Source organism: Hirundo rustica, chromosome 9 (assembly GCF_015227805.2).
Source record: "Hirundo rustica isolate bHirRus1 chromosome 9, bHirRus1.pri.v3, whole genome shotgun sequence".
Taxonomy (NCBI): domain Eukaryota; kingdom Metazoa; phylum Chordata; class Aves; order Passeriformes; family Hirundinidae; genus Hirundo; species Hirundo rustica.
In genome coordinates this window covers 27,648,439-27,659,454 of record NC_053458.1, presented here as the reverse complement: position 1 = coordinate 27,659,454, position 11,016 = coordinate 27,648,439, and the positions used below count along the sequence as shown (strand labels likewise).

The window sequence follows — 11,016 nt, the reverse complement described above, 5'->3', positions numbered from 1 at the left end:
CTTTCTTGCTGTGCTGTGCACCCCTGCACACACCACTGACATGGTGCCCTGTGTTAGCACAGGTTGGGAGGCCCTGCATACACCCTCGTGGAGAGCTGAAACAAAAGCAGAACTGTAAAAAAGAGGAGGTATGTGAAAATTTCATACAGTTTTCCTAGCACTGGAAATATCTACTCAAACATTGAATGTATAATTCACCAGTCACTTCCAACCTCCTTCTCCCACAGCCCACACCTCAAAGGGACACAAGCCCAAATGTTGCAAAGGAAAGATTTATTATTTTTTAGGAAGATAAACACGTTTTCACTTCTGTTGGGGAGTGTGACAATCCCCAGCCTCGGGGCAGGGCGCAGCTGCCTTCCGTCCCTGCCATGGTAAGCCAGAGTTAAAAGCCCAAAATATCCCTTAATGATGAGCATCCTGTGGGTGCAAGTCAGCCACAGCTTCTCAGATGAGAGGAGAAAAGCTGCTTCTTGGCATTACATGAGTGAACTGCTTCAGCCAGTTTCCCCTGAGGCTCTGGACTGGCTCAAGCAGGGAAGTTCATTAGCCTAAAGCCCAGGAAAGCTCTCCAAGGCCTGGAGGATGTCCGTAGTTGCCTGTAGCACCTGAGTCAGCAAGAGTGCTCAGCCACAAGCCGGTCAGTCCAGGTCTGGGTGCCTGCAAAGCAGGAACAGTCCAGAGCATCGGGAGCACTTTCAAAGAGGAGTTCAGTGCTGACAACCTGTTCTGAACCCTTCCCTGTGTTTCTAGGAAATCTGATGCAACATTCTTATGCCTATCATTTAAATACATAAATACTTTTAACAAAAGACTTTGGTGTGTACAGGCAGCAGTGACATGCTGAAACATGGATGGAGATCATTGGGAGACACGTAGCCAACTCTACCTTAAAACCTGCCTCACTTCAACCAGAAATCCCCCAGCTGCTGGCTGTGCTGAGGTCAGGCACTGCTCGCAGCATGGGCAGGGCAGGACTTGACTCCAGCAGCCCCAAGCTGCAAGGAGAACAGGGAAGAACAGCCCGGGGTCTGACTTCTGCAGGAGCCAGGCAGGTGTGCTCAGGTGCCGTGTGGAGGAGCGCCTCTGGTGCACAGCTGGGGGACAAAGTCAAGGGCAGTCATGAGAACCAAGTGAGTCCTCCCTGAGGAAAGGATGCACAGACCTGCAGCTTCACTTGGTCTGGTAGAGAGACGTCTCCAAATCTGGAAGTCTTCACGTCTGCCCGGCTTTTTATGTGCCTGGGTCTCTTTCAGGTGAAGCCAGTGCGTGTGTGCTTGAAGGAGATTTCCCCTCTGAGAACTTACATCTCAAGATGTAAATGTCCCACCAGATATTCCTTGGGGTCAGGCTTCTGTGGTCTGCAGACAGCTGAACAGCTCTCAAAGGCTGCTCCCCAAAACTCCACAGTCAGTGCAGGGCCTGTGCTCCTGCTGTCCAGAGCAGTCCCGTCAGCCCATTTCCAAATACCACCTTCTCTCACGGCCTTTACCTCTCAGACAGGCTTTATCTGGCTCACTCCAAAGGCATTCCCTTGCCGCCTCTTCCCTGTTTTCCATCTTGCCGGGCAGATTTGTGCTCCTCCTGCTCCAAGTGGCTTCAAGACACTCGAGGTATCGTCCAGACTTTTATTTGAGAAAAAGTACGACACATTTCTACTATATACAGATACTGTCAAGTAAAGAGAGAAACCCGGGGTTTCTCTGAATATGAGCTAAGCTTGGATGACTTTCTTTGGCTTTCATTTCTGTTCTTCTCAAGAGCTCCACGCATCCCTCTCCCCAGTGTTGGAAAGGTTCATCCTGGGTAGCAAATCAGCTGCACAGAGCTCCGAAGAGGCGAACCCTGCACGCACTGCATAAAGCCTGTCTGCACTGTGCTTTATCTGCCCTCCCACTGAGGCTCTCCACAGCCCCGGGGAGCGATTCTAGAGCAGACTGCCTGTACAAGTACAAAACCTACAGGTCGGTGGGGAAGGCTGTTCTTTCCACGCTCCTCCAGCTAGCACTTGTCATCATTTATTAGCACCAGGCTAAAGGACAGATCCCAGATGCTGGCACTGGAGTTGGTCCACAGAGTGATGCTGTCCTCCTGGAACAAGTAGAGCACAGTGGTGAGGTTCACCGTTCTGCCGCTGCCCTGGACAATCTGCTCCCACAGGGTGCCCTCGTGTGTCCCCTGCAGGGTCAGCTTCAGCCAGTCCTCCTTGTCCAGGTAGATGGAACTCTTCAGGGACACGAGGTAGAGGCCGTCACAGGGGATGACGATGGAACCGTTTCGGATCTGGATGGGGCCCAGCTCGGCAGTGAGATTCACGGCTGCTCCCTCGATGCTTCTGCCTGCAGTGGAAAGAAGCAAAGATGATCCCGTGATGACAAATGGCTTCTAGGAAATGGGTTGTTTTACACCACCTGACTGCAGGGAAGATTGAAAAATATGAAAAAGAGGGGAGAGTAAACTAGAGAACACAGCACCAGCAGAGCTAGAATATCATCTACTCTAGCCAGACATCATCTACAATGAAAATTTACAGACTCCCACTCAGCTGTGCCTTTTGGCACATGGTTTGTATGGATTACTCCTCCAAATTTTTGTTTATGCACTATTTACTTGCACTGTGTCTTAGAATACAGAAAAATACAGTAAGTAAAGCATCACTGTGAGTTTGGAAAGCACAGATTCATAAAAAGAACAGGAAAAATAAGAGGGTAAATAAGATGAGGAAAAAGCGTCCAGAGCTGTAAGACAAAAAGTGCTTTCTGTAGAAATGCTGGCAACATAAACCCTCATCTTAGGATTTGGTTGTTGTTTTTATTGTGTTGTTTTTATTCTGTTTTAGTTTGGGGGTTTTTTTGTTTGTTTTGGTTTTTTTTGTTTTGTTTTTGTGGTTTGTTGTTGTTGTTGTTTTTGCGTTTTGGGTTTTTTGGGGGTTTTTGTTTTGTTTTGTTTTGTTTTGTTTTTCCCCAGAAGGAAAAGTGAAAGAGCAGCAAAGAGACAATAAGAAGAAGGAACTAATTAATAGGGAGCAGAGTAAGGAGAAATTAAACCAGAAGTTAGCATGAAAAGTTTTCTCATGGAATGAAGAGTACCAGTTCCCAGGGCTAGGCTGGCCATGTTTCTCTGCTGTGCCCCTGGGTTTTCAGCACATCACCTGAAACCCCTAGGAGCAGGGCAGCCAGAAGGTCTCCAGGCAGGGAGCACAGCCCCATTGGGCTGGGGCCAAATTTCTCAAGCTTTTCCTCTGAAGGACATGAGTTTCTGTTAAGTTGGATTCACTGCTGCCTCACGCTTTTAACTGAAAGCAAAAGTGTCAATAATATTTTCAGTATTATTTTTTAAAAATTTAGCAACTGGTTTTATCTTTGAGGTGTGACATGGGACAAACATCCATTGTAGCTGGCAAGCAGAGCAGCACATCTGGTACGATGTGTGCTCTCACCCACTCCTCCTGAGGAAATAATTTACATTTTTCACAGATCAGGAAACCATTAACTTGTTTCAGAAAAACCCAAGAGTGTGCCGTGTGCATTTAGTAAATTCTCAAAAATGCCTTTCTTGTTCATTCATAGAGTTAAAGATTGTTTTAGGAGATAGATGAGGGCTGCAGAAATCCAGGCAGATATTCAGTTTGGTTTTTTTGTTGTTGTTCTGCTCTGGGAAAACCCAATTTTTTTTTTTTTTGGCTCCTTGCAGCACCGGGGCAGGCTTGGCCCCTCTCCCCTGGCAGCTCTCCTGGCACCTGTCCTCCACCAGAAGAAATAGCCATCACCGTGGCACCAAGCACATAAGAGCCATTTAGGTATTTTAGGGGCACAGGATGCCACGGAGGCGCCCGGGGAGCCCTGCCGTCGTGCCAGGGGGATGTGGCACAGCGGTGGCTGCTGCGCTGGAGCATCATCAGGGGCATGATGGGGTCAGGGTCCCCCGCCCCAGCACCCACCTGTGTACCGGATGTGGGTCCACGGCACTTTGGCACTCTGGCTCTGGAAAACAAAGCAGATAAATCCTCGTTAAGGCACCGGGCTGGCACCTCGCTGCTGCTGCTGTCACTTTCGTTTCCCGGCCAGGATCGTTCGTTCTCTACAGGGGCAGCCTCCGTGCCGCAGCTGCTGCCAGCCGGCTCTGATCTGGACTTGATTTTATATCATTATCATAGAATACTATTTTAGTGTGGTTCCCAGCCAGTGCGGCTTCCAGCTCAGCGCCGAGCCCTCCAGAGCTCCCCGGGCAGTGTTGGTTTTGTTTAGAAAACCACGCTGAGTGTGTGCAATCGAGTCAGAACTAACAGCAAGGGAGGACTTTGGGGTGTAGAGCCTTTTCTGCCTGACCTCCTCAAGCCTGGCTTACAGCACCTGGCAGAGCAGGCATCGCTGGCAGAGCAGGGAGCCAGGCGTGCTGTCCTGCAGGGCACCAAGAGGTGGGTCTGGCTTTATGGCTCCTTGTACTTTGGGTCAGGCTCTTACTGGATGTGTGCATCTCTCAGAGGCTCTTAAGTGCACTGAGATGGGTTTAAAATTGGCTGGAGCACCTCTCCTATGAAGGCAGACTGAGGGAGTTGGGGTTGTTCAGTCTGGAGAAAGGAAAGCTTTAGGGAGAACTTAAAGCACCTTTGAGTACCTAAAGGGGCTACAAGAGAGTTAGAGAGTGACTTTTGACAGGGGCATGGCGTGATAAGGGAGGGGGGAATGGTTTTAAAACAGCAGAGGGACGGTTTAGATTAGGTTTTAGGAAGAAATTCTTCCCAATTTTGGTGGTGAGACACTGGCACAGGTTGCCCACAGAGAAGCTGTGGCTGCCTCATCCCTGGAAGTGTCCAAGGCCAGGTTGGAAGGGGCTTGGAGCAACCTGGGATAGTGGAAGCTGTCCCTCTCTGCTTGTGGCAGAGGGGTTGGAAAGAGATTATCTTCAAGGTCCCTTCCACCCTAAATCATTCTGTGACTCTGTGATTTGTATTTTATGAGTGTGACAGAGAAAGTGAATGCAAATGTAGAAGTGTGTATCTATCTTGCTGGTCAGACGTGCAAAACACCAGGCTTCTGCATTGGATTTTTAAATCTGAACTTGGCATCTCAAACTTGTCTCTCGTCATAACCACAGGAGACCCAAATCTGCAGTCTCTACACAACCACAAGTCCTCAGCGCTTTGCCCGATCAAAGAGTGAAAACTTGGGCTCAGCGCTCTGCCTTCCTCTCTTTGCTTGTGCCAAAGCCTTCCTGAGGGAGAAGGAGTGCCGGCGGGAGGTGGATGGGGCTGACTTCCATGCATCTGGGTGTCCCAGGGCAGAGCAGCTGTGAGCACAGGGAGTGTGCAGGGTGTGGCACAGACTGCGTGTTCCCGCTCTCTGCAGGTTCGGGGCTGAAGCCAGCGGCAGGGGAGGGCAGCGGGAGCTGAGACCGCTCTGTGCCGGAGCTGAGGTGGATGCTGGTGCTGGAAAAGGTCTGCTCTGGCACCCTCTAGTGCTGCCGCGGCCGATGCTCCGCGCCTGCGAGGCTGGAGACCGCGGGCGAACACGAGCTTTGGTCGCCCGCTGGATCTGGTGGAACTGTCTCCCTCGGCATCACCGTCCCAATCCACTGCCTCGGCTTGAATCTCGTGCTTGGTCTTATTCCTGAGTGCACAAGCATTTCTCTCCTGGCTCACACAGCCGGGATTCCGGGCTAGTTTCTCAACAAGAAAAGAGCGAAGCGCTGAGTGTCTGAGGTCAAACAAGGTCTGCCACAATTTGTGCCATCTGGCCGCTGATGGACGGGGCATGTTCAACACAGACAGCCTGGGTGACAAACCTGTCGCACTTATAAAAATATCAACCCCATCGTCACTGATGCAAATTACCTGTTTTACGCATCTCTTGCGGTTATTGTGCGATCTCAAAGCACTTTGCAGGTACCTGCTGGTAAATCCTGCTGAGGAGACAAGGTATTGGAGGTACTGGAAGGGCTCTGGGAGCTCATAGCAAAGTTACTGGTCTCTTTTTCTCTATTCTGCCTTCGAATGGCATGTGGGAGAGTGTGTCAGAAGGGCTGAGGACACAGAGATGCTTCTTACTGACAGCTTCTGATTTCCCCATGCCATCTACACACAGACCCTTCCTTTCTGCCTGTCCTGGACCCCCGAGCAGGAGACTTCCTCCTGGCTGGGACACTGTGCCCAGGGCCATGCCATGTGGCAGAAGTTTCAGGAATGAGTTTGGACATCACAAAATGCGAACCTCAGGGAGCTGATTGAGGGGATCGCCTGTGTCACATGTGGGGGTGTCCCAGAGGTGGCAGGTGACCATTCTCTGGAAGTGGGTTGTGCCTTCCCCTTACCAGGATCATGATTTTACCTCCCAAGCAAGAGGAAAGGTGTGGCAAGAGAAGGTAATTCCAGCAGAGGTGGGAATTGCAGATGCAAAAGCAGACTACTGCCGACATTCTCTTTGACTTCCACATTTGGAAATCTCAGCTGAGGTCTTTTCTCCAAGTGGTATCATAACAGAAATTATATCCGTGTCCCTTTTTGTTAAGCCCAGTCTGGGCGGCAGATGCTGACTTTACAGAGCATTATTTATGCTCTGTTTTCACAGAACAGTCCAGGAGGTTGTTGTTTTGTTTGGGTTTTTTTAAGAGCCATGCTTCCATGAGGACAATGGAAAGCAATCAAATATGGTCTCTCTGTGAAAAAACACAATTATTCCCTTGCAAATAAAGTTAGCATGGCACTCTGCACTTTGGAGAACAGGACGCTCTTCCCAAGGATAGGGAGAGCCACTCGTTCACTCCCATGGACCAGCACTCCCAAGCCTGCCACTCTCACGCTGCTGTGCCCCTACCTCCATAAAGTATCCCTAAACTGCCCCCAAATCAAGTCAGATTTGTACTGCTGCCCCTTCAGGAGACATTTCTATGGTCAGTTCATGATGACCCCGCTGAGCCCTGTGACTGCACTGCAAGGAAATCTCCCCGTGTACCACTCCTGCACAGAGCAGTGCACTCCAAACAGGACACCAGGGTTATCTGCTAAAATAACAGGAATCATAGTCCTAACCCTGTAGTTAGAAAGTGTTTAAAACTGAAAAGGTTCTTTGGTGATTCTCAGGACCTGGATTTGTCATCTGTTGCCACTGCTGCTCCTCGAGCACCCTGTTTCAGCTGTTTCTGTTGAGGAAGGGAAACTCCAGACATGTAGAGAGTCCCCTCACCTGCTGCTGCTCACTTGGGTTTCAAGGCTCACAGACAGCAATGCCAGGCCCTGCTACATTCCTCTGGAAGAGGAGAATTTTTACAGAAAAGCCAGATGCTGAGAGATGAGGCTTCACAGCCAGACCATGACCTGGGAGAGGTTTCTGCACCTTGAGCACTGTGATTGCTTGCCCTCCTCTGCTGGCATACAGTGCAACTTCTCTCTCCCAAGGCAGTGGAAGGAGAAGAGGACTGACCTGAATGACGAGTGTTATCTTTCAGTGTTATCAGGATTCCTGTTCTGCAGTTTAATTACCACAGTGAGCCTCTAGTCAGTGAAAGCTGTGCAGAGCACAAGGGTTTTCACTAAACAGCAGAGGACCTGGCACATGAGGCCAGGGTTACTTGCCTGGCTCGCTTCTGCAGCGAGCCTAGGTGGGAGGAGAGAATGAACTCGGGTAAAACGAAGCACAACAAGCTTTAAAGTGGTGCAGAGCTCCTGGAGAAGGAGTGGGAGGAGAAATCGCTGCTGCACGAGCAGCACTGAAGCAGCAGTGAAAGGCTGTTGACAATCCAGCAGCCTGCAGGCACGGGAGAGAGGCAAACACATATTTGCTGCAGCTTGTCATTTGGAGCACTGTGAGCTCCAAGCATCTGTTTTTTGTTCTGCTTGCTCTGGTGCTGTGGGCACACAAAGCTCGCTGGACACGCCAGCCTTTCTCACTCAAGCACAGAAGGAGGTGACTGCTCCTAACCCCGCTTTGTGGGCAGGCTGAGAGCACCCAAAGGGGTCAGGGGGTCTTGCTAGAGCTGTCACGGGATAACTCGCTTTCTCATGCATCTGCCTGCCATTTAGTACACTTCAAAAGTTCAGGAGGTGTTTATGAGCAAATCGGGTTGTCATTCATGCACGTAATCTCACTCCATTAAATGGAAATACGCACAAGCCACTGCAGGGAGGGAGTCAGACCTCCCTCCCCCAGGGGTCAGTGAAAAGAGCATTCTTGGAACAGTCACTTTGCTGGAAACTTGGGCCCAAACCCTGCACTGAGGAACTGAATGTTACTTTGAGGATAGGCAATTTAAAAAAATTAATAATAATAAAAAATACTATCATACAGAAGGGATTAAGAACTTGAATAGGGATTGGGATAGGGATAAACTTAAAAGCTTTTTTCTTTTCTTAAGGAAAAAAAAGGAAAAAAAAAAAAGAGTGAGAGAGAGAAAATAAGGCCCATACAAAGCTTTACAGGCCAGCAGACAGTGGGCTGAGCATGAGTTCTTACCGCTGAGGGCCGTAGAAAATCTATACCCAGGTAAACCAGGCAGGCAAGCAGTAAAATCCACTGAGCCACCGCGGACACGAGGTGCAGCGTGTTCCCAGCCTGTCCTCCTGGCCAGTGCTCTGCAGGTTCCCTCCCGCGATGCATCTGCTCTGCAGCCTCTGGCTGTCCTTCCATCCCAGCCCTGCTGCCAGCAGCTGCTGGGGCAGGGCCAGGGGCACGGCAGGAGCCCGCAGGGAGCAGGGGCTGCTGAGCTCCCGTCCCAGGAGCAGAGGTCAAGTGAAGACGGTGCCTTCAGGAGATCGCTATATGCATAGAGAAGCAGGCGGGGGAACTTCTTTGTGACTAATCTAAATTTCCCCTTCCTTCCTTTCTTTTTTTCTTTCTTTGCTTTCTTTCTCTTTTTTTTTTTTTTTTAAATTTTTTTTTCCTGTGTGAATGTGGGGGCTGATTTGTTGCATCCCAGTTCAGTTTTGAGTAAGGGCCTTTCAAAGGAGAGGTGTTTACATCTTTCATAGCTTCAGCTGAGAATAACTTGGTATGTGTTCTTTCCAACAATAGCAAAAAGTTGGGTGGACAGTGCTTGTCTTCACTAAGTCTTTTGTCAGTAAAAGCTCTCACTTCTCTGTTCAGCCTCAGGTGGGGAGTTTACAGGGCTGGCTCTCTCCCTTTCTAGCATCTCATAGCATTCCTGAAATCCCTCTTTTGAAAAGAAACAACGAATAGGAAAGGATGTGGATGCGGATGTGAACAGGTGGATAACATGAGGATTGGAGAGAAAATGTGCGTTTCCCTTTTCACTTTTTCCTTCTGGTTTCAAAGCCGTGGGATATTGTGCAAAGCATGGGAGGGAGAAAAAGGAGAACTGTTTGAGAACATCTTCCTCTTTTGCACTCTTGGAAACCTGTAGTCCAGAAATGCCTCCAGAGGGGCATTTCCTGGCCATCCAGGCTTCTCTCCTGTCAGAGGGAAGCCTGTCCCTTGGGATACCTTTGGCTGGTCTCTTCATGGCTTTTGCTTGTGACACCCAGAGCTGCCAAATATCAGTTGACTGAAGCGGGGACCATCTCCTGTGCTTATTTTGGGTGACAGACTTTGCATCCCTCTTTGGGGGCAGCCCAACTCTGCTCTTTCCACTGCTCTTTGTGTCGGAGTTTTTTTCTGCTGTAAATTACCAAATCGTGACCCAAGTCAGGCACTGCCTTCTCCTGGTGAGGATGGAGCCCACTGGGAATATAATTACCTGCCTGCCTTCTAGGGATGAGCTGGCAGAAAGTTTCCCTTCCCCAAAATGTGTCCTCTTAACCTGTCACGAGGCACATGTCCTGACATGTAACCTGCATGCAGAGGAAGCAGGAGCGATGTTCTTTCATGTGTTCTCCCATCTAGGCAAGAGTATTTCCTGTGAACATAAGCCAAATGAAGAGGGGAGTGCAGCAGCTGTGAGGACACCCCACGCTGAGTTGAGAGTGGATTGGGTCAGGAATTCACGCTGGTGTCTGCTGGAGAACACACCACAGGTCATGGAAGCTTAGTGAAGAAGCTTCCACATCATCCACTTTTGAATGCGTGGAAATTCTTGTTCTTTTCCCACCTTTGGTCTCTCTTGGGTGAGCTTGAGCTCCTGACACTGCGCCCAGCCCAACAAGAGGCCCTGGGAACAGCCGTCATCCTCCTTCTCAACCAGAAACATGACTGCAGCCGCAGCAAGAGGGTTGGTGCTGCCCCAGAGCGGCTCCCTCGGATGCAGAGCTTGAGTTTGGTGTTTTGTGACACTTGGCAGTCACACAGCATCTGGGAGCACCGGCTGGGGTGGGACCCAGGCTTGGCCAGGCCCTGCAGAGGAATGAAGTGATGCCTTGAGGTGCTGCAGAGGCCTCTTGGGGCTGTGTAAGAGACGGTCCTAAGATCCCTCATCTGCCTCATGGCCACCGCCAAGGACAGAGACTGAGACCCCCAAGGAACAGGGGTGGCTTTCTGGGCTTTCTGGCCTGGCTGAGGTGGGATGTTTGCTAAGTGTTGCCTGCAGGTGTGTGCTCACTGGACCAAAAACTGGTATGCATTCCCATGGGAACCCGTGCAGGAGCAATGGACAGGTCACGGAGGACCGGCTCTTCTTGCTGCAGAGGACTGGTCTGTCCTATACTTGTTCTTCTCTCAAAGGATCTCCCCACCCTTTGGCCAACTGCCTGTCGCTTTGGAAAAGACTATAAAGAAGAGTCCTGAAGTTAACCAACTCGTGATCACCCCACGGAAAGACATGTCTATTGGCATTGCCACGAGGACTCTGTTCTTCTTCGCTGGTAGCTATAATCCCCTCTCTCCCGCTCTCTCCCTCTCTTCCTCTCCGTCTGTCGAATACCGTGATTGCACTCAATAAAAGTGCACTGTTGTTGAGTAAACTGCTGTTGTTGTTCTCCCCCGCTGGGTCTTTTGTGCTCTGAGATCACTAAACAAACCATCACGACCCCCGCTTGTATTAGCAGATCGTGACAGGCTGGAGGGACGTGAAGAGGATTGTTGGTTTCTATGGATCTCCAATGTCATGTCTAGGGATTATGAGATCCTCAGA

General features: G+C 50.1%; 1 protein-coding gene across 1 annotated transcript; it reads right to left on the bottom strand.

The window, feature by feature from the left end:
* Positions 1-339: 339 nt before the first annotated feature.
* On the bottom strand, positions 340-8,591 carry TNFSF4 (TNF superfamily member 4). The gene is made up of 3 exons (XM_040073145.2): positions 8,448-8,591; positions 3,941-3,983; positions 340-2,339 (listed from the first exon to the last, which is right to left on the bottom strand). The coding sequence occupies exons 1-3, from the start codon at positions 8,589-8,591 to the stop codon at positions 2,002-2,004; spliced, it is 525 nt and encodes a 174-aa protein (XP_039929079.2). The 3' UTR covers positions 340-2,001.
* Positions 8,592-11,016: the final 2,425 nt, after the last annotated feature.